This window comes from Ctenopharyngodon idella, chromosome 17 (assembly GCF_019924925.1).
Source record: "Ctenopharyngodon idella isolate HZGC_01 chromosome 17, HZGC01, whole genome shotgun sequence".
Lineage (NCBI taxonomy): Eukaryota > Metazoa > Chordata > Actinopteri > Cypriniformes > Xenocyprididae > Ctenopharyngodon > Ctenopharyngodon idella.
Window position 1 is genome coordinate 13,859,393 of NC_067236.1, and position 24,408 is coordinate 13,883,800.

General features: G+C 37.4%; 1 protein-coding gene across 11 annotated transcripts in view; it reads left to right on the forward strand.

Annotated features, from left to right (window-relative positions):
• smoc1 (SPARC related modular calcium binding 1) overlaps positions 1-24,408 on the forward strand; it is a 57,512-nt gene that overhangs the window by 24,360 nt on the left and 8,744 nt on the right. For 4 of the 11 annotated variants that reach the window (XM_051868097.1, XM_051868100.1, XM_051868095.1 and 1 more), the window contains 8 exons: positions 188-235; positions 4,295-4,384; positions 4,491-4,571; positions 11,757-11,949; positions 13,333-13,415; positions 16,544-16,649; positions 17,421-17,665; positions 18,912-18,945. In XM_051868097.1, the coding sequence (XP_051724057.1) occupies positions 188-235; positions 4,295-4,384; positions 4,491-4,571; positions 11,757-11,949; positions 13,333-13,415; positions 16,544-16,649; positions 17,421-17,665; positions 18,912-18,945 (880 nt within the window). Of the gene's footprint in view, positions 1-187; positions 236-4,294; positions 4,385-4,490; positions 4,572-11,756; positions 11,950-13,332; positions 13,416-16,543; positions 16,650-17,420; positions 17,666-18,911; positions 18,966-24,408 lie in introns of all 11 variants that reach the window. The other 7 variants (XM_051868096.1, XM_051868099.1, XM_051868102.1 and 4 more) reach the window with 4 other exon arrangements.

Here is a 24,408-nt window from a genome sequence, read left to right on the forward strand (position 1 = left end):
ACATTTGTGTAGGTTAGGGTGTACCAGTTGTCACTTACATTTTGTATTCTTTTGTATCTGACTTTCCAAAGTGCATGCTGTGTTCCTACAAGTGCAAGTTTGACATATTTAACCTGTTCTTCCAAAGTGAGGTGGTTTCTGTACTGCATTGCAAAAGTTGAGTAAACATTCTGCTCTCTCTTTAAAGGGTCAGTAACCGATAAGCCACCGGGACCTCCTAGCTCTGGCAGAAAAGGTGAGTTGAATTTCGCAGAAATGTGAGTGTGCGTGCACTTATGTATGAGAGATATTGAAAACTAACAAATCAGAAGGATGCCATACTGCAACGCCACTAAACTTTGTGTTTTGTGTCTCCTTTTATTTATTTATGTAAGATTAAATGTGTTTCAGCACATTTAAATAGATGTCAACTTTTGCCTAGTAGTACTCTGACATGTTCATTTGGCCTGACTCTGACTCAACTTTCTGTCAAGCTTTTACTTCAGACTTAAGTTTCTCTAAGGGCCGTAAAGGATGAAAACCTATTCCAGTTGTTCCATTTAACAGCCAGTGTAAGAACTTAGCACACATCAAAGGCTGGGCTCTGTTACAGCAGTGAAATCTCAAACAGCTAATATAGATGTTAACAGCAGCAATGGCAGGCACCTACTTTTGTGGGCCCTAACTCAGGAAAGCCAGATTGTCATTTACAGGCCCCGAGGGTGGTGTATAGGGGTTTGAGAGTATGTTTTTAGTTTGTACCACTGGGGTGGGAGATGGTTGTGCTGGGAATGTGTGGTAGGGTTTTCGGAATGGAGTTTGCCTCTGTTTTTTCAGATCTTGTTTCACCTCTTCTGCATTGGGCTGCACTCAAGACAAAGTGCATGTGCAACAGATGTTTATGTCACCAGCAGGTGGACTGTGGTTGTGTGCCACTGTACGTGAGTCTTTTGCACTCAGCCCTATAGAGTTCACTGTAGGGTTCCAGAAGTATAAATGCCATTCACACTCTTGATAGCATAATTGACATATACATTTTTCAAGAAAGACCTACAATGAGCTCTGATGTTGTTAAAGATAAAGATAAATCTTTTTATTATTGTGTTTTAGGCATTAATGCTTCAAAATCACATGTACTCAGCTAGGTAGTTAGCTAACGGGTAGCTTAACTAGCCTCTGCTAGTCTGTGAAAGTCTAGTCTTAGCCTCAGACATCATGTCCATGGAACATGACAATGAGCGTGTCGACTAAACACTAGATTTTTAATAAAATTTGGCGACTCATTGCCATTGTTGCAGTAAATTTTCACAGCGTTCTTCAATGAATGATCTATTGGTTGCAAGTCTGTCTGTTATTGTTGGAACATCGACTTTATATATTTTTACGCCCCTAAACTGTGATTCGTTGCTTTACATGTTAGTCAGACTTTCTCTTGGACTTTCAAGACTAGTAAAAATCTGATTGTGGAGAACTCATTGTAGTATTTTTTATTTTATTTTTTTAACAGACTAGTGGAGGTCAGCTAGGGCACTTGTTAGCTAGCTAGCTTGCTACATACATAGCATTATTTAATCTGTGATGCCGCATTAAATGGATAGTTCACCCAAAAATGAAACTTCGGTCATCATTTGCTTACCCTTAATTTGTTCCACACCTGCATTTCTTTCTTTTTTTCTTTGTCTTTTTTTTTTTTTCTGCAGAACAAAACAAGATATTTTGAAACATTTCTCAGTGTTTGAACTATCCTGTAAAGCCTAAAACACAGTAGTGATTCTACATTTGCGAACACAATCTTGCAACTTTTTTTCTCCAATTTTCAATTACTTTGAATCAAATGCTGTGATGCTGAAATTCATCTCGAAGCTAGTTGGTTTAGTTCGTAGGATTTTTTTTTTGCAAAACAAATGTGAGTTCGTCACTGTTGTTCTCAATGACACATTCTCTGACACAGATTTAAAGATGTTTGTCTTAAAAAACAAACAACAAAAAAGGCTTTTAACAATTTATAATTCATATTACTACTGACATTATCTTTGTAAATGACTCTTGTTTATATGAAATACGGATAATAATAAAATTTACTTTCAGAACATATACTTATTTTTGCCAAACACAGAAAGAATCATTGATTTTAAAGGGATAGTTCACCCAAAAAATTATCCCATGATTTACTCACCCTCAAGCCATCCTAGGTGTATATCACTATCTTCTTTCAGACGAACACAATCTGAGTTATATTAACAAATATCCTGGCTCTTCCAAGCTTTATAATGGCAGTGAATAGTGCTCCAGATTTTGAAAACCAAAAGAGTGCATCCCTCCATCATAAAAGTAATCCATACAACACCAGGGGGTTAACAAAGCCTTCTGAAGCGAAGCGATGGGTTTCTGTAACAAAAATATCCATATTTAAAACTTTATAAACTAAAATAACTAGCTTCCAGCAGATGGCAGTTGACTTGCACCAAAAAGAGTAACTTCTGACACGACATATGATGTAGGAAGTAGAGTAAGCTTAAACGCCTATCACGGTTCAAACTAATAGGGCTGGGCAACAAACTCAAGCTCCTCTTCTCTTACATTGAAATCCTCTGAAATTTCTTCTAATTCAGGACCGGTGTTTTGTTTTGCTCTATTCTCTGCTCTTCCGTGTTCGTCAGTGTGTCGTGCTTCAGGTCAGAGATTACTCTTTTGGAGTCGATTTGCATAGGCCATCTGCCGGAAGCTACTTATTTTAGTTTATAAAGGTTTAAATATGGATATTACAAAAACCCATCACTTCACTTCAGAGGGTCTTTATTAAAGGGTTAGTTCACCCAACAATGAAAATAATGTCATTTATTACTCACCCTCATGCCGTTCCACACCCGTAAATCTTCGTTAATCTTTGGAACGCAAATTAAGATATTTTTGTTGAAATCTGATGGCTCAGTGAGGCCTGCATAGCCAGCAATGACATTTCCTCTCTCAAGATCCATTAATGTACTAAAAACATATTTAAATCAGTTCATGTGAGTACAGTGGTTCAATATTAATATTATAAAGCGACGAGAATATTTTTGGTGCGCCAAAAAAACAAAATAACAACTTGTATAGGGATGGCCGATTTCAAAACACTGCTTCATGAAGCCACGGAGAGTTATGAATCAGTGTGTCAAATCAGCGGTTCGGAGCGCCAAAGTCACGTGATTTCAGCAGTTTGGCGGTTTGACACGTGATCCGAATCATGATTCGACACGCTGATTCATAACGCTCCGAAGCTTCATGAAGCAGTGTTTTGAAATCGGTCATCACTATATAAGTCATTATTTTGTTTTTTTGGCGCACCAAAAATATTCTCATCGCTTTATAGTATTAATATTGAACCACTGTACTGTAAATATGTTTTCAGTTCATTAATGGATCTTCAGAGAGGAAATGTCATTGCGGTCTATGCAGGCCTCACTGAGCCATCGGATTTCAACAAAAATATCCTAGTTTGTGTTCCGAAGGTCTTACGTGTGGAACGGCATGAGGGTGAGTAATAAATTACATTATTTTCATTTTTGGGTGAACTAACCCTTTAACCCCCTGGAGCCGTGTGGATATCTTTTATGAAAGATGGATGCATTTTTTTGGACTTCAAAATCAGGAGCGCCATTCACTACCATCAAAGCTTGGAAGAACCAGGATATTTTATAATATAACTCTGATTGTGTTCATCTGAAAGAAGATAGTCATATACATGGCTTGAGGGTGAGTAAATCATGGGATAATTTTCATTTTTGTGTGAACTATCCCTTTAAATGCAAACATAGTGAACAGGGGAAATTTCATTGTCACATTGACTGTAATTCAGTTCAGTGCACTACATGTATTCTTTGAACACTGCCACCTTATTGTGGCTTTAGCACTGTGGCTGTGGCCCCTCCACTGCCAGGGCCTACAATGAAGTGAGCCACAAGGAAATCAGCCAGAATGCAATAGAACAAAAGTGGGTAAGTACTGTAGGACGTTTGACATTTCTCAATTATCAAGACAGTTTTGACTGAGTGTGTTAAATAGTTGCCTTTTTATACACAATTGTATTATTATTTATCTCAACAGTATGCATATGAAAGCTAATTTATGCATTCTGATGTGTGTGTGTGTGTGTGTGTGTGTTATTGAGTGGATGAATACTCTTATTTATCTGTGTTTTCTCACTTGTATTTTCTCTCTTTGTACCCTCTATCCCTCACCCACTTTGTTTTCTGTGCTATTGGCCGGGCCATGTGCAAATCCCAATCATTCAACAGTTGTGGAGAGTAGATTGTATTAACCTCAATAATGGTAGTCTCTTTCCGTTTCTTTCTCACCCTCAATCCAGATGATGGCTCCAAGCCCACACCAACCATGGAGACGCACGTTGTCCCAGAAGGTGAGGGTAAGTTTGGACCACATGCTAAATAAGCACCACAAGCATAAGTCTTGCATTTATGTATATGACTGATATTTAAGTACAAATCAATTTTAATGTTGTATCACCACAGAAATTACAGCTCCCACATTGTGGATTAAGCAGCTGGTGTACAAAGAGAACAAACAGAACAATTCAACCAGCAGGAAGCCAGGTGAGAATCAACATTATTTCTATCTTTATCAGTCCTTATGTAACTTTAATTTTGAAATTCTGATATATCAAATTCAGTTGTCTCACAATAGACATGCCTGTCTAATGATTAATAGCTGATTTGATTTAATATAGATAAAAATGGAAAGAAAATCCTTTCAGTCCATTTTTCCTTCTTAGAGCAGCAATGACCAAAAACACATATTTTCAAGCAGAGCTTTGTGCTCACACATACAAGTCTGATGGCTAGCCTACACAGTACTACAGAAATATTTCAAAGCATCATTATTGCAGCGTCCAAGTTGGTATATTCAAGCGAACTTGATTGTGCAACATTTCTGTTCCAGTTTTAGATTTAATATTCAGCATGTCCAGGGACGAGAAACCTAACACCGCTAGAATTATGGCGCCCCTCTTTCTCTGTTTGTCTCAGCTCTCCTCTGTGTAATTTGTTTAGCTTTCTGTGTCTCCTTTACAATTTCCTTCAAATGAGTCGAGCACCCTCTGGGCATGCTCAGTCAACTCCGTCAAGCTCTGTGAGGTTTTTGGGCAGTGCGGTTGAGAGGTAGGGGGATCTGAATTTTTGTAGCACAGGAAGAGAGCAGATTGAATGAGGGCAGAGATGTGTGTATGTGTGTGTGTGGTTCAGGTATACCCTACTTTATGGGGACAAAATGGACATTTCTTTTATTTATTTTTTGGTCCCCATGAGGATAACAGCTTATAAATCACACTAAATTATGTTTTTTTGAAAATTTAGAAAAGGCAGAAAGTTTTCTGTGATAGGTAGGTTTAGGTTAGGGGATATAATATACAGTTTGTACGCTATAAAAATAATTATGTCTATGGAAAATCCCCATAAAGCATGTAAACACAATGTGTGCGTGTGTGTATATATATACGTCAAAGTGTCTATATGTAGTTATGGTGTTCCTGTGTATGCTTATTGCCTGTGTGGCCTATAATTGGTAAACATTGAAAAATAATCTATTTATTTTACCAGAGAAAAATTGACAAAAATTTGACAAAAAATATTCTGTGCTGAAGGAAACACTTACCTTGAGCAGACAAGTTGTATATCTACACTGACAAGTCTTTGGAACGCTTCAGAGTCTCCTCCTGTGACCAATTAGCATCTGTTGCACATCAACACTCTTCAACAAGAATAGCACATCCATGGTCATCACAGGGGTGCTTTTGATGCAGAAGTGACGGAGTTGGCATCAGGCTCCACCGTTGCTGCTCATGGGAGCGTGTGTGGGATCTGAAGTAAATTGAAACACTGAGATGTTGCTTTTGCTGCTAAAGTAAATCTCGGAGAAAGCCAAGTTTCCATCTCAGTGCATTGTGGGTGGTATGCGTCAGTTAGATCTTTCACACATCAACTCGTGCAGCATTAACAGAGAACATGCTCATCTAAGGTGAGGTAAATTGTGTGTTTCTATGGTAATTGTGGTTGTGGTCCCCGTGAAACAGAACAAGCTTAATTATTATAGTGTCCCCTAAGATTTGGGGTTAGTAGTCGCATTACAGGTTTGGACTAGCTACAGTATACGAAGCTTCCTTCTGGTTCGAGTGCTGTTATAGATACTTGGCAAAAAAAAAAAAAGGAATATATAGAGTTACCGTGACACCACAAGCCCATGAAAATCCTTTTAACCCTTGATGCTCCAGAATGACTGTATACCTGCACTATTGTCATTCTCAGGAAATGTTGCCCTTTGCGTCTTAATATTTATTTATTTATTTAAAAGGTTACTGTTGAACTTACTGTAGAAAAAAACATATTTTTCCACCTCACACCCAAAGTACTAGGGTCGCAATTGCCATAGACTTTTGGGGACCACCACATGGCCTCAAACTACTACTCCTAATCCTTATGTAGTGTTATTGTTATTTTGACCCTGACACAGTGTGAATTAATATACTTATAATTTGAATAAATGAAGTAAATTCTGATAGTCAATCAGTTTAAGTGCTATATCAACTGAAAAAAAAAAAAAAAGAAGAAGAAGAAGAAGAAGAAGTAACAAAATGTGACATTTCTCTTTCAAAACATGTTCTGCTCCAACCTTGTTACATTTTGAAATTTTATATATTATATTATATTATATTATTAATGTTATTTTATTTTATATTATAAAATAATTTATCCCATAACAGAATTAGTGTAATGAAATACTGATTCTCTAAGACTGTAAGATAAATTTAGTTACCTAACAGTTACCTGTGTTTTTAAATGTTTCTAGAGAAAGACAAATTCAGCTTTATTTTTTTTAACCCTCCATTGACTGTGAATGCAATGGGCTGATATTTCGATGAATAACAAACATTTAAATATAAAATGGACTTGTTTTTCTTTTGCATTCTACAGAGTTAAAACCATTAAACTACAGTATATGACTAAGTTCTGTATCATGTAATAAGTCATGGGGACACAAATGAGGCACAAATTGTTTCAGAATGCCAATTTCTCAGAATGACCCTATATGGTAAGTCACTTTCGATAAGAGCATCACATGCCCAGGAAGTTCTTAAAGGGTTAGTTCACCCAAAAATGAAAATTCTGTCATTAATTACTCATCCTCATGGTGTTCTACACCCGTAAGACCTTTGTTCATCTTCAGAACACAAATTAAGACGTTTTTCATAAAATCCGATGGCTCAGTGAGGCCTACATTGGCAACAAGACAGTTTCAAATGCCCAGAAAGCAACCAAAGACGTATTTAAAACAGTTCATGTGACTCCAGTGGCTCAACCTTCATGTTATGAAGCGACGAGAATACTTTCTTTGTGGCAAAAAAAAACTAAATAACAACTTTATTCAACAATTTCTAGTGATAGGCAATTTCAAAACACTGCTTCATGAAGCTTCGAAGCTTTATGAATCTTTTGTTTTGAATCAGTGGTTCGAAGCGCGTATCAAACTGCCAAAGTCACGCCCCCCAGTGGTGAACCATTGAAATTTCGAAACACTTATGACGTAACGAAGCCTCGTTTACTGAAATCACGTGACTTTGGCAGTTTGATACGCTCTCCGAACCTCTGATTCGAAACAAAAGATTTCAAGCTTCATGAAGCGGTGTTTTGAAATCGCCCATCACTAGATATTGTTGAATAAAGTCATTATTTTGTAAGAAGTATTCTCATCACTTCATAGCATTAAGGTTGAACCACTGTAGTCACATGAACTGTTTTAAATATGTCTTTAGTAGCTTTCTGGGCATTGAAAGTGTTAATTGCCTTGCTGGCAATGCAGGCCTCACAGAGCCAACGGATTTCAACAAAAATATCTTAATTTGTGCTCTGAAGATGAACGAAGGTCTTACAGGTGTGGAACGACATGAGGGTGAGTAATTAATGACAGAATTTTCATTTTTGGGTGAACTAACCCCCGATTACGCACCATTGGGTTGTTCTGTGTGAAAAACAATATATTGTGTTTCTCGACACATCCAGTCATCAAACCTACTATTGGCCACATCATGGAAATAAAAATGAAGATGTTAGAATACTTCTGAGGATGAGGAAATGTTTGACATGATTGTCTATAAACCTTTCCATGTAGCATATACTAAATTTTGAGGAGAACATGGTGCCCACCCCTCCTCTTCTGGCCCATTATACCCTCTTCTGTTACGTTATGAGCGTAGAATGCATAGATCCAAGACTGGAGTGATTACTTGCCCCACAGCTGAAAACAATTGGGGGATGGCATATGAAGAAAGAGCGATAGAAAGAGAGAGTAAGATATACGCATCTAAAACAGAAAGGAGGGATAACAAGAGAGAGAGAGAGAGTTAGAGAGAAAGAGAGAGAACGCTGTGTTTATAGGAGGCTGATAAGTCTGAGTTTCAAGCTATTTTGTTTGGCCAGTCTTGGCACGATGAAACACATGAGGCTCTGATTTTCAGCTGTGATAGTGAGGAAATCAGCAGAGTTTACCTACAACATACTGCGCATAAACTAATCAATACCAGCCTGTAAACAATGAGAGAGAACCACAGCAAAGCATTCTGGGGAGCAATGAGCAATGAGGTCTCACCTCGGCTGTACTCTCACTTATGTCTGTTTGTTTAAACAAAACTCATGCGACTCGCTTCTTGGAATAAAAAGGGACAGAGTGCATAAAAATGACTCTGAAAAGAGAGGGGGCTTGGATCAAGTTTTACGTGCAGATGAATGCATAACAAAAATGTGACGTAAATAGGATTAAATAGGATCTGAGACTGTCCATCCTTTTCTGTCCTGTTTTATTGTATTAGGGGAAGAGAAAGAGGGGAGAAAAAAAACAATTTTCTTTTGGGAATCCCATCTGCTTGGCGCCAGTATACCCTAGCTACAATAAACAGTGCTAAATAATTTAGATATGAAGGAACCTTGGCGGGAAGCGCAGGAGTCATGGACTCTGCCGTGAACACTTGAGTGCGGATTGTGAGCCCATCTCTGGAAAAGAGGACATATTAATGCTCCGATGGCTAGCTCTCCCCCGTTCCTTGTCTTCGCAGTCATGTTCCACTTAAAACACCCCAAGCCTTGTTCCCGATCACGCCAACGCTGTCAGTCCCCTTACCAGAACTGTTTGTAATGAAGACAAAAGCAAAAACAGCAGGATTTGGTTACACTGAACGGGGTTGTAGCTCATGGTTTTCATTTGGAGGCTCAGACGATAACTCTGAGTGGGTAGTGCTGTTCTCTGTTTAATTCTCTCACACTCCGGATCTTGTCCTATCTCAGTACCACCCTTCACCCTCCAGCCAGGAATTTTATACTTCGGTAGAAATTCATTTAGGGACCATTTAGATTCCCCACCTCCCCCGCCCAAACAGTACTAGGGAATTTGGATTAGACACGTTGATGCACATTATTTTGTGGTGCTCGAGTATGCAATGCATAATTCTGTAATTTCTTCCCATTATTTCTACAAACAGAATGCGGGTGATGTGTAATTTTTGTGCTATGAGTGGGGAATAATGGAATTGCAAGAATAATATTTCCAAACGTATTTCACACACCACCCTAGTGCCCCAAATTCTCCACCCATCTCCATTTCCATTGTTTGGACAAACAGATAATCCTATCCCAAACTCATTCCATTGGTTAAGGATGCAGTAAGCGATTTCTGAGAAATTATGTTGATATTTGAAATCACCAAAACAGACACGGGTGCGTTTTATTATGTTGCTAAAATGTTAATGCTCTATCGCGTTTGAAAATAACGTACCACCTACACTAAATCCTACACTAAACTTAACCGATAATGTTAACAAAATCAAACGTGACATAAAAAAACATTTGCTGAAGAAACTATGCCATTTTAGCTTGCTTCTACAAGTCTTTGAGCTGTTTTATCATAACTTGTGCTTCATGGGACTCGTACCCAAGCTCTCCGCATCGCAAGTGCAGTGCTAAACCAGATAAGCTACCAACAAGTATGTTAAAAAAGCTATATGAAGCTGGATATGTGATGCATAATGTAAAAATGTATTTGTTTATACATTTTTAAGGTCATAACATAGTACTGGAATGCGAAAGGAATTGCAAAAATTAAGGTAGAGATACATATAAATATATATATATTGGGATTTAATGTCTAACTTGTGTGATTAATAAGTTGATGAAGAATTAGTTATGAAGAAACTGTAATGAGGAAGAAGAAAGAAAAGACTTGAAGGAGTTTTGTATAGCTTATGCATCTGTCCAATCTAATGATTAACAACTTGATTGTCCCGGGCTGTCGTGCAGAGGAAAACAGCAGTTCTGATAACTGTTCTTGCGGCACGATATTCACTAAACATCTGATTAAAAATGACATCAATCAGGAGTGCTAAAAAGCTCTTCAGCACCCTGCTAGCTGGATTAGCCTCAACATCTGGTGCTATTATACTTGGCCCGATGCACTACAAGTGAGCAGCATACTAAATGGATTTCAACATAAATAGAGATTTATGAGACAAGGTGTTAAAACATTTAAAATAACATTTCTCAAGTGTCCTTTGTTTTAATAAATACAAGAAAATTAAATCCTAATGGCTCAGAACAGAAAAGAGGCGAAGATGCTTCTTAAAAGTTTTTAAGTCAATTCTGCCTTGTGTTAATTTTAAAGGGTTAGTTTACCCAAAAATGAAAATTCTGTCATTAATTTCTCACCCTCATGTCTTTCCACAACCGTAAGACATTTGTTCATCTTTGGAACACAAATTAAGATATTTTTGATCAAATCCGATGGCTCAGTGAGGAGTGCTTCATGAAGCTTTGAAGCTTTATATATCTTTTGTTTTGAATCAGTGGTTCGGAGCGTGTATCAAACTACCAAAGTCACGCCCCCCAGTGGTAAACCATTGAAATTTCGAAACACTTACGACGTAACAAAGCCTCGTTTACTGAAATCACATGACTTTGGCAGTTTAATACGTGCTCCGAACCACTGATTTGAAACAAAAGATTCGTAAAGCTTCGAAGCTTCATGAAGCAGTGTTTTGAAATCGCCCATCACTAGATATTGTTGAATAAAGTCGTTATTTTGTTTTTTTGCCGTGCAAAAAGTATTCTCGTCGCTTTATAACATTAAGGTTGAACCGCTGTAGTCACATGAACTGTTTTAAATATGTCTTTAGTATCTTTCTGGGCATTTAAAAGTGTTAATTATCTTGCTGGCAATGGAGGCCTCACTGAGCCATTGGATTTTATCAAAAAATTATCAAAAATTTGCGTTCCGAAGATTACGGGTGTGGAACAACATGAGGGAAAGTAATTAATGGCAGAATTTTCATTTTTGGGTGAACTAACCCTTTAACACAATTTTGGTCAAAGTTTTATTATAGCTGATCTCAGTCAAATCTAATATTTGATGACACAATTGAACCCAAACCCTTATATACCGTATATATGCAGCCTTGGTCAACATAAGAATCTTCTTTAAAAATGATAAAAACAACTTACAGATCCAATTTTTTTCTGTCTTTGTACAGTGTACAGGAAGAGAGTATAAAGTTGAGTATAAAGAGGCCAGGTTACAGTAATATTGTATATTCCACATATATTTTCCACATTATAGTCCTTTAAACAACAAAGAAACTAGAAGCTCATCCACTTTGAACAGTAGTGCTAAGAAGACCATTTTGAAAACTGCTGGAATTATATTAAAAGTTTTCTCTGTATTGAGTGTGTTTCTCATGGTTTTAGAGAAAGTTCCCTCTTGTGACCAGGAGAGGCAGACGGCCCAGGATGAGGCTCAGCAGAACCCACGGGAAGCCATCTTCATCCCTGACTGTGGCTTGCAGGGCTTGTACAAGCCAGTGCAGTGCCACCAGTCCACTGGTTACTGCTGGTGTGTGCTGGTGGACACTGGGAGACCCATACCTGGAACTTCTGCAAGGTAAGACAGAGACAAACTGTTCTTATGACCAATTTTGTAATCGTGACATTACCACTGAGTCAAGACATTATTGTTTGTGCTGTAACATTATTGTTTGTTTCTGGATGAGCTTGCATGCTCTAAACATCTCAAAATGCTATAAAAATGGCAATCATCAGTAATACAATCCAATGTGACTGATTAGTTTAGTTGTGGAATGTTTTGACAATCGATTTTCTCTCCAAACCACAGTCTTTATTTTTCCATGAGCAAAGTTGTCAGTGCTGAATTTTGTTTAGAAAGCACTCAAATTGAAAGCGTGACACGTCCTGATGTGTTTCTACTCATTATGAGCTCTGATTTATTTTCCACTTTTGGAAATGTGTAAATTGCTCTCTTTTTTTTTTGCCCTGGAAATACTGAGAAGGTTTACCCAACTGGTTCTTGCTGAACGAAATTCGCAATTTGAATTCAGGCACTGAGCCCACGCTGCCTCTGAACCATGCTGAGACGGCTTGATCCTTTGGATAGATGTTCTGGATGTTTCCGTTAAATGCTAGATTTCTTGTTGTTCTTGTGTGAGGTTGCAGTGTCATGCATTCTTATGTCTGTCTTACTCAATTTTAGTCCAATTTTGTGTAGTAAAAACCAGTGAACCAAATCTGATTAAACAATGAAATCAAATACTTAGAGTTTGTCATTTCTTCATGTGTTTGGATAGCTGTGTTAACTGAGACAGGACTTGTATAGCTGCATTTTTTTAATTTTTGTTCTGTCTCTGAGGGCTTGTTACATTGAAGGCCAAACTCTGCATTCTCTACTAACAAGAAAATGCGTAATACGTGTCCATGATGATTTGGTTGCAAAATTCATACTTTGTGGTCAACAAAGTGTTCTGAGATGTAGTAGACACATTGCTAAGCATTTGCTAGGAAGTTCTGGGTGGTTGCCTACTGGCCCAAGTCAAAAGATTCATAAAGGCCCCAATATATTCATGGCAAAGTTCTTTTCGTCCTTCACTTAGAGGTAAAAATAAGTTCGAAATACCTTTACAGCAGTATACTGAGCACATCCCAAAGCTGGGCTCTGCAGTTCGGCATTTCAGTCAAATCATGTCATGTTTATTTATATAGCACTTTATACACCACATTGTTTTAAAGCAAGCAGCTTTACAGTAGTAAACATGAAAAATGTCAATGTCGCTTTCAATTAGAATTACAGCTTCAATTTCTACTATAAAGCAGCTCTCCAGCAAGATGATGTTTTTACTCTCAGATGTCTGACTTTGACAGACTGAACAGAGGAAATGTGGCTCCAGATGTGGCTTTGTACAGAAAAATATACTGAAGATGTGGAGAAGGTATGAATCTTGTAAAAGCGCCTCATGTTTGTATTCTCCATCAGGTACAAAAAACCAGAATGTGACAGTGCGGCTCGTTCTCGAGACACAGAGATGGAAGACCCTTTTAGAGACAGAGATCTGACAGGTAAGCAGAACGGTTGACATGGCATGAGGTGCAACCCAAATTCTCCCAATTTGCATACTTAGTATAAATAGTGTGAGTAGTGTGTTTCTACTGAAAATTCTAACAGGAAGAGCACTTCAAATACCAGGATGATGCACTTATTTTTAACCAAACCAAATGTTGGACACTTTGTGCACTTAATGATCACAGCTTTAATTATGCTGTAAAAGGGGAGGGGCCAGAATGATACTAAATGACAAACTAGCTTTCTAATGCCGGGTTCAGACTACATAATATTTTTTTTCTGTTATGATAGTCACTGTCAGATTATGTGGTTTTTAACTACACAGACTACACATTGCTTCCCAACCAATCATTGCTTGTCTTTAACAATGTGCCTGAAGTCATCGAGAAACAGAAATAGCGACTGACTTCTGAAAACAAGAGCGTAAACAAACTACCAAAGTGTTAGCTTAATGCTAATGCTAATTCCCGTACTCACTGTTATCGTTCGCCAGCATTCATCTTTTTTCACTTTGTCATTGTAGTCCCTCGAGGAAATGTCATAAAAGCAGGAGTATTGTTGGCATTGCTCCACAAACCTTTCTTCAATTGCTCTCTTTTTCTCTTTCGTTTTGCTATGTTTGAAAGCAAACATGCTAGTCATGCTAGTAAACATGCTAGTCTTTCTGTCAGGACGTTGTGAAGCATTGCAGATGCAGCCCTCGGTTGTCGTCCATTATGACACACTACACAAGATAAAATGATTGATTCTTGCATCCTGATGCCCGTTGCCATTTACAAATCTGATATTGTGTAGTCTGAACCTGGCATAAATGTCATACACTAGATGGTAGAGTATATATAGTGCGTAGTGTAAGTACATATTATGTCATTTGGGATACAACTATGGACTATAGGAGGTCGCACACTGGACGAGAAGCCGAATCATGTCATTAACATTCAGACACATTGTTTTCTGTGAGTGTATGCACACAGGCACCGCCATTGTGTATTGTGCATTTTTCAGTGAAACGTTTAACTTTATGTGGCTTGAAAAAATCTATATGCTTCATATATAGATCTATAATAATATTGATCACATTTTCTCTTTACGTTTGCCCTGTTTTTCCAAACACCAAATTTTAAATTCATTAATGCAACTTTGTTCATTTTTGAAGTGAAGTGAACTTTTGTCTGTTTGGTGTTGAGGTTCACTGTTTTGGACTGTCGTCCTGAACAGAAGCTAACACGTCTGGTTTGTGATATCGGTGAGTTGTCCTAGTCATGGCATGGTGTTTGTCGTCCGGTGTGCGACCGGCTTAACTTCTTCATTTCTACATTATATGTCACTCATTCTTCTGTTTTTATATATACATCATTTCTAAAATAGTTAGTTCCTGATTAGTTATACAGTGTACCAGTCATTTGTTAGCTTTATTAGCTATTAGCTTTGTGGTCATTAATAAGCTATAAGCTAGTGTACTCTTCAAAGTTGACTACCTTTTTGCTAGATATATGCATTTCTATTTTCTCTTCTGGGACAATGTACCAAAATTATTGATTATTTATTGATAATTATTTTCCTGCAATGAATGAGAATATCCTTTCCTCTGCTGTGATCTAGCTAAAGCCTATTGCTGCTTTTTTTTTTAATGCTAACAACTGACTGATGTTGCTAATACGTTTCTCTACACTCAAATTATTTAATTGTATATTTTCATTTTCCTTGACTATGTTGCTTGCTAAAAAAAATGGATTTTGTTTTGTGCTTGCTAATAATGTTTGACAAATGTTTAACAAGAATATGCAGTAGGCCTACCACATGTTAGCATTTAAAAGTGGTTTTCTCTTTTGAAATAGGCTTTCGCTCGTTTCAGTTCTTTTCTGGGTTTCTCGCTTCTTCTCTTTCATTTAGAATTTCATTGTAACTCCTTTTTAATTCCCCATCTGGTAAGTTTACAGAGTAAAACATGACTTCTGACTGGGTAACAGATGTGTGGAGTAGTTTATGACGGCGTGGACCACTGGGGAGGACAGCAGCGGGGGGCCGAGAGGTGCTGTCAGTGCTCGGGGGGACTTCAGTCAAATTATTTTTATGTACTCTACTTGAGTGCAACCTGGCACCAAAGCAAAGAGTCTTGGTTTCATCCTTTCAACGCAGGAATGGGGAAAAAAGAACTTTTGGATAGATGTACTATAACCATTTCCATGGGCCAAATTCCACTACAAGACCTACCTGTAGCATCATCATACTAGTGCAAACGAACAAACAAACTCATGACTGATCTACATCAGAGCTTCCCACAAGCTGGCTTTATGAAGTATACATCTGCCGAACACAGTATGGGAAGTTTGACAAGATGAGTCTGATTCCATATGTTCTAATTTAACACTTGGGCTGAGAAGCACTGAGCCGGCACGTCATCACACTTGTCCAAACCTTACAGATACTAATTGGAGTCACCTGGTAAGCCACAGGGCCCCACCTCCCATACATACTGCCTTGAACCAGCAAAATGAGAGTGAGGAAAATCAAGAAAGGTAGTGGGACTGAGGTAGAGGGTGCGTCATGAGAAAACCAAAATTAACCAAAGTGAGAATGTAAACTGAGATTATTTTATTACATTCTTCTGCTTTAAGTCGCCTTTAAGAGACACAATTAAGGCCAAAACATTGACTCAAGTCGAGCACACCATTGCAGCCAAGCATCTGGGACAGTTAAAAAAGTGCTACCCAAGGTGTTCAGCAATGTGTTGTAAAAGTTAACGGGCAGCGGTGGTCTGCGAAAGTGCCCTCGTCACCTTGTCGCTCTATTTGCTACTTTACATTTCACACATGCACTCGAGCATTTGCAAATGCTAACATCTTTTGTTTGGCATATTTTGTTGATTATGGTAGGCTATCTTTGAACTGCTAAGATGTTGAGACTAAGATCAGCGGTGACATTTATAGCCTAGAAAACAACCGTATTGCATTATGTTGTATTTTTCATTGGGACAGCTTAATACTTCCCTCTCTTACTGCGAGTATAACTGAAAACAAGTTGGTCTAAGAAAAATTTAATGGTGAAATATTTCTTTTGTGTGCTCCTGCAAGTCTAAATGGGAATACTTGTGGTTATGCGGGTCTCTCTTTAAATGTTACAGGGTGTCCAGAGGGAAAGAAAGTGGAATTCATAACCAGCCTTTTGGATGCCCTTACTACTGACATGGTGCAAGCTATCAACTCACCAACCCCCTCTGGTGGTGGGAGGTAAGAACTTAATAAAGTAATGCGTTATTTACAGATGTCATGCAACAGCAATTTAGTTAAAATTAAAATAAATAAATAATTTAAAAAGAAATGAATGATATGAGAATGCATTTATATCAATTTGAGAATAAGCTGTATTGATAATTGAATAGAGTCATAAAATTGAGAGAATAATACTGAGAAAAAAGTACGATAAAAGGCATGATTATCAGAAATAGTTTTTTTAATGCTAGAAATGGATGTGGAATTCTTATTTTCTCAAAATATTACTAATGTAGTGTTACAACTTGATGACTTTATTTTCTTAAAATATTTATTTTGAGATTAAAGTCATAATGATTTGAGAATAGTCTCGAAATAATAACTAGATATGAGTATACAGTATATATGAGTAGTTTTTGCATGTGCAAAACGTCCCACCACAATGACATATTTTTCACAACTTCTAATTATTTTTTCTCAACTTCCCCCGTCTCTCTGATATTCTAATGCCTAGTGGCCAAGGAATGTAAATCAATGTGAATCAGTCAGTTTTATTATGTTTTAATGTCCTTTTAAGACAAATAGTTCTGGAAAAGTTACATGCTGATTTTGACATTTGATTTTGATTTTACAATTCATATAGGAAATCTGAATTTGCCCAAGTGTGATGTGATCTTAATTTGCTTCTAGTGTAAAAGTTCAATTGTAGTCAGAGCAGTAGAATATGTTTGAGGTATGTTAAACGTATTATACAGTATACTGCTCCAACTGGGATTATTTCTGCTCCAGGTTTGTTGAGCCTGACCCAAGCCACACACTGGAGGAACGGGTGGTTCATTGGTACTTTGCCCAGCTGGATAATAATGGCAGTTTTGATATCAACAAGAAGGAGATGAAGCCCTTCAAGCGCTACGTAAAGAAGAAAGCCAAACCCAAACGATGCGCCCGCAAGTTCACAGACTACTGTGACCTTAACAAGGACAAGACCATCTCCCTTCAAGAACTCAAAGGATGCCTAGGAGTCAATAAAGAGGGTGTGCAATTTTTCTGAATGCATTTATGATATAAAAACAGATAACATTTGGTAATTGAAAGGGCCTGGAGTGGTGGTGTTGTGCTTTGGTGGAACCACATTTGTGAGGTTATTACGGAAGTTACTTAATTTCCCCTGGGACTTCCTGTTTCACTGAATACACAATGAAAGTTGATGTTTCTACCAACTTCCTACCAGTTTGATATGGTGGAGTGAGTAGCTTCTGGTAATTGTATTTACATTGCAAGGAAGATAATACAAGGATAAACGTTTGACCGAAAAGTATTTATAAATTAATTAATAAACAAATGAATGTAGATGCTATTTTCCAGGTTGTTTAATAGGTTTTCTGTAACAATGTATTCAGTTAGCAGTAGTTAGTCAATCATTACCCCTCATGTTTCGTTGGAAATGACTTTCTACTTTCTTTTGGTAGTACTTCTAGTACTTTTGAAATTAAACTTGTTTCCTCTGATCTAAACCAGTAGACATATATTATTGAAGTGTATTGTGTCTCTGTATCATGTGTTACTCCACTGATGCATATTATCAATGCAAATTTTGTTTATAAGTTCCCATAAGATTAGACAAAGTCATAAAGTTTCTTAGGGTCTCTATGGAAGCCCATTTCAGCCTCAGAGTTGAAAACAGTTAACTACGACTTTGCTTCTCATAATTACAATTTCATATCTCACAATGTGACTATATTTCGCAGTGTGAATTTATATCTTTCAAAATGCAACTTAATTTGTTGTAATATCTCACAGTGGGACATTATCTTGCAATGTAATATTATATCCTGCAAATTGTGACTTAATTTCTCATAGTTGTGACATTGTCAATGACTTTTTAACTCAAAATGTGACTTTAAATCTCACAGCTGTGATTTTATATCTCACAAGTGTGTTTATAGTTTACAATGTCACTTCATTTTTACTTTATATCACAATTAACTTCTAAGTCAGAAACAGGCTTAGTGTTCATACTCAAACCCCAAACAGAAAATGGGGGTAAATAAGGCTGAGGAAAGACAAACGAAAAACATTCTTTATAATCTCAAGGTTCTGAGCAGTGACTGTATGACATGAGTCAAACACTGGCACAGTGACATCTTTGTAAGATTCAGTAGTTTCTGACTACAGGAAAATTGGTAGTCTGGTAGAGACACTTGTCTGGGAAAACATGTTACTCAGATATTTTTCTTGTTATTAACTTACATCTGTCTTTCTTGTATGTTCTGTTTGCAGGTAGCACCACAAGCAGCAGCAGTCAGGGGACAAGGCAAGGGACAAATTTGTTCAGTAAGGCCTGACTAATTGCTTTCGCACTAACATTTGCCTCAGCAGCTGCAGAGAGCAGAAATTATAATATATTAACAATATGAATAGAGAGCAAGCAATGTAGTGCACAGTATAAACCTTGGCCTTTTATGATGGAGACGGCATGAATGATGCATCTTTATGGCCACCCACATAGTGTCTGCGTTTGTGTGTGCATGTATTCTTTGTGAGCTGGGTTCAATAGATGATTACTTTAATCATAGTTTTTCACAGTAGTCCGGGTGCTGTATGTAATTGAGTCAGAAGTGAACTATTCTCAGAGAATAATCAGGGTCTAAAAAATAGTAGATAAAAAGAAAGTGACATCATTACAGAGAGTAATTTAGTGGAAAATTCACTTTAAACTCATAGAGACTGTTGAGCTGTCATCTCAGTGAGGAAAATATGAATCTTTGCTCACAGGCACTTTTTTAGTTGACAAGAACGTACAAATTAAATGAAATCACAACAAAAACAACATGTGAAAACTGTTGTAAAACCTTAGAAATAACATTATAATAAGTACACTATTGTAAAACAATGTTGGGAATTCATGCTTTAGCTGTTCAATGTCCATGTTGTAGGTTATTGTTACGGAAAAAGTATATGCACAATGTGACAAACATTCCGATTAGGTAACTCAGTTCTAAGTATTTACGTTTTGCTCAGATGCATACTTGTATCTCCATGTTTCGTCTTTTTTTTCATAAATCATTGCTATTGGTCAACATCTGTCGGTGGGTTATTTAACTAATGACAAGTATTAAAACGAGCTTGTGACTAAACCTCGGTACTTCGTTGGATCCTCAAACTGTCAGTAAAACCTCTATTGTAAACGAAGTGCCGCACGCACTCTGCTTGTATACAATGCAACGTTAAATAAAGAACTGGTTATTTGAATAAGTACAGAGTTTTCTTTACTCAAGAAACACTGTATATATAGGCTAATGTTGTATGTATTTGAGAAGCGGAGAAGAGTGCCTCAGTCTAGAGTTTGTCATCGAGTCATAGCCAGTACTGTCTTAAACAGCCTGTGCACTTAGTCACTTATTCTTTAAAAAACATAAGATATTAGCCAAATTACACACACACACACACACAAAAAAAACAACTGAGTGCCCACATAGCTACAGTAACCTTTATAACCTGTAAGTTGATGAAAATGTAATGCAATGCACCATATACAAAATCACAAAATGGTGTTTAATTAATTTAAAAAACACAGGTTTTTTTCCCATTTGCTGAAAAGTAGCGTTTTTGGTCGTACAAGGTTTCCGCCCGACAGCGACAATATAGAATGCTGATATGAGTTAATTAACTAGCTAACAAAGTGCTTTAGTTTAACAGTGTTCGTTCATTGTTCTGCTTCAGCTCATGCAGCTCAAGTGAGCCAAATTTCCAGCATTACGCACAAAGCAAATTAAATAAGATGTGCTTTTTGTCCCCACAATGGTGTAGTTAGGTCCTGTACCAGCTACAGTAAATTGTGGTGAACAGCCCTTGGGTTGGAAGCAACTACTTCTAACCTCAGATAACTAAGCCGGATGGTGCGGCAGCCCACAATCCACCTGATTCCCCAGTGATCGAGTTAAAATAATGCTATATCCCATCATTAGCTGTACCAGAAGTTCTGCCACTCCATCACTGGCCAAAAGACTTGCTACTTATGTTACTTATTACAAGAAGACATGCCATCTAATAGCTTTTTTTGGACAAAAGTTGCAGGTTTGGAGTTACTCACTTCTCCTGAAACACATCATTTGTTCTGCTTCATAGATAAGCAATGACAAGTGCATTAGTAGGTCTGTAAAATGTTTCCAACCTCATAAATCTAGTAGGAGAATACGATTTCCAAAATAACTACCAGGAGTCATGACCCTGGGCTTTTTTATGCTTTTCCGTTTTATATCGCAAAAAAATTATAGTACTGTCATGACTTTGCTGTATATTACCGGGTTATGAGAAGGAAAGTGTGGTTTTAATATTAATCCTGATGTGCATCTCCATATTGGCCTCTTCTGGTTTGTGGTTCTCTAAAGTGGAACTTAAGGGGAGAAATTATTTATCTAAATGCTATAATTCAGTGTGTCCAGACCCACCTGTTTCTCTTTGCTAAATTATAGCATGAGGTTTAATTCATTGGGCTCCTGTGTGTAGACGCTCAGAAGTCATGCGCAGCTTTATAACTGGTTTGAATAAGACTTTGTGGCACCATTTGCTTCACATTTGATTAGTGGTAGTCTTCAGTGATATTTTCTTTAGAGCCAGAGAAAAAACACACTTATTTGGAAGCATGACTGTTTATTTGAAATGATGGCAACTGTAATAGCTCTGAGACCGAGACTGTCTCACTTGTGTATGTTTTTTTTTTTCTTCTTTTTACTATTTCAGAGACAGAGCAGAAAGCAGAGACGTTCTGTCTCATAGCATGATGACAAGTCGCTCTCTCGCTCATTTGCTTTCAGTGTCTGAGTTTTGCCAGCCATAATGTTTTGCCCGTAGTTAGGTGTTTAGCGTTTGATGACAGGCTCGCTAGCCCACTAGCACCATTTCTCGCCAGCTCGCTCTCCGACCAGTGGGATTTCCTTGTTATTAGTTGCTTAGCTGCTGTTTACCCTGGCTTGTGGGTTCTGGTAGCCTAGCAGAGACTCACCAAGGACCCAGCGAGGGCTGAGCTCATGTGTTTACCCTGGCGCTGCCCACATCAACCTAAAAACAGTGGCCGGGAGCGGGCAGAAAGTCAGGCCCAGTGGACCGTGACTAGCACTGCCAAGATAAACAGCTGCTTCGTTTGGAGAGCTGAGGGGGCTTCTCCTGCCCACAGCCAAAGAGTTTGCTTTTCGACACCCCCCTCCCGTGTACACACTTGAGGGTTGATGAATTGGGCCAAGCTTCTCCTAAAAGACAGTTTTATGTCTTGTCGCTTAAGTGTACTGGAAGTAAAATTGATGAGTCTGATGTAGTCAGGGTTTGGGACTGCGCACTGCCAAAAATATCTATAACATGATGAGAGCCAATGGACGTTTCCTTCATCAGGCTGTGGCTGTTTGACAACAATGTATGACAAATAGTAACATTTATGTAGTTACAATACCAGTTACTGAAATCCAGACACCAGAATTATCTCTTAAAAATGCTGAGGGTGCTCCTTACTATGCTGTGCGCCTGGATATATGGTTATAACTAGGGTCATATGCAGGGTTTTATAAATACAGAGATCTTGAAATTGAGGTTTTCTTAACCCTCTGGTGATCGTCACGAGGCAGTCAAAAATGACTTTTTTTCCTTTTTTTTTTTTTTTAAATAAAATGAATGTACTATATTTTAGTTTTATAATTTTTTTTTAAGGACAATTTTGTATTTTTAGGGGATTTTATGGTACTGAATTATATTTATGCAGTAATTATATTACATTTATTACCTGTTAACCACTTTTTGAGCATAGACCTGAAAATGAAATTTCCTAATTAAACTGTCATACACTGTCAAATCTTGAATGCTTTGGAGCACAGACTTAAGTTTTGTCTCTTTTGAAAACAGACATGTGGTAGATTGTTGCTAGTGAAAAGAGTAAAAAAAAAAATACTTAAAAAAAAAAAAAGCTATAGATGTTTATGTTTATTGTTATGAAAAATGCACAAAAATATTATTTTAAAGTTTTTATATAAAATATATATTTTCTAAAATATGTTTTACTCTAATTCTGTAAGAAAATCAAAGCCATCAATCTAAACAAGTTGTGTTCCAAATTTGATGTTGATGTCTCAAAATATGAGCTTTTAGTAAGATTTTGTTTGGGCGCAGTCCAAACGTTTCCACTAGATGAAATTTGTTTCCTGACAGATTTATTCAAACATACATTAAATACTGAAGAACATGTTAAGTAAAAAATATAATGAATGTGTAATATAGTGCAAAATGCTCCTCTCAAGAGTTAAAGGTCACATATTATGCATATTTTACAAGATGTAATTTGAGTCTCCGGTGTCCCCAGAATGTGTCTGTGAAGTCTCAGCTTAAAATACCTCACAGACTATTTATAAATCCATGTTAAATCCTGACTACAGTCAAGAACAGGCTGTTTTCGTGCATGTGCCTTTAAATGCAAATGAGCTGCTTTGCCCCGCCCCCTCTCTACGATCACAGTTCCTGCCTCAATCGGATTCTCTGCCAAATATTAACAAGACATCTGCTTGGTTTTGATTATCATCTATATCGCGAACACTCTCAGATAGCATAGTTTCTTTCATCGTTAAAGTTTATTATTTCCATGCGTTTTGAAGCTATATCAGTTTAAACTTTTAATGGATCGTTTTCTGAGCGCACTTATCTGAAGCACACACACACAGACAGCTGGCTGTCAGACGTCAAGTCTTGTGAGTAACTTCTCTTTCACATTTTTTGTTTTGTTTAAACTGTCAAATACACGCAAGGTTCTGTCAAAAACACACACAGTTCACATAAACACAGTCAGTTACTGTATGTCTGTGAACGTAAATAGCAGCAACGTTACAGAAATCGTATGTGCATATTAGATCTGTGGCACATTCCCTTCAAAAATAAAACTAACCCACTACATTCAGCGGCTCAGATGTCAGGAGTAAATGAAGACTGTTATGTTCATGTACTGGTATTTTTCTAGTTGACTAACGAGTTTGTCATCTTTGAATGACTTTTCTGAGGTAAATGTAACATTACGTGACATGTTTTATTGACGTCTTTCTGCGATTGAAACACTGATTAAGCGATTGCATGAGACATGATACGGATTGCGATAAGTTCATTCAACATACCTTCTGATGTTCATTCATGTTTATTTTGTGCTGTAACTAGTAGTAAAGCGGAAAAGATGATTGGTTCATGCTTCGCTTGATCTAAGACACTAAGATGATCTTCATACCACATTAAAGAGCACCAAAATGGTATTTATTGTTTGAATTTCACAGACTTTGGACAGACTTTATTTTATATAAAAAGTACGCAAGGACAAAGCTTATTGTGATTTATTGAATGGGAGGTGCAAAATTAGAGTTAGTTACTAAACTGAGGTCCAGATATATATTTTAAAAAAGTTAAATATGCTATTCACTATCAAACCATCTACCACACAGGCATTCTTTTCATTGTATGTAAGAATCTGAGAACTAAATGCACCAATTATTAGTCTCTAATGCACCGCTTAGCTTTTATGTCTTTGTTGGAAATTAAGAAGGCTCTTAAAACAGGGGTGGGCCATCCTTCCAGGCTAATTGTTTAAGAAGTAATATCATTATATGGGACCCACCTGCTCTGCACATTTCTACAGATTCTACCAGTGCATTGTAACACTTATTTTGGTACTTCCTCTCATTAATGCAGTTTAAAGTGTTTTAGCAGCATATTTAAGATAGCATGCATGCCACTCAACTGTTTTTGAGCTTTAAGA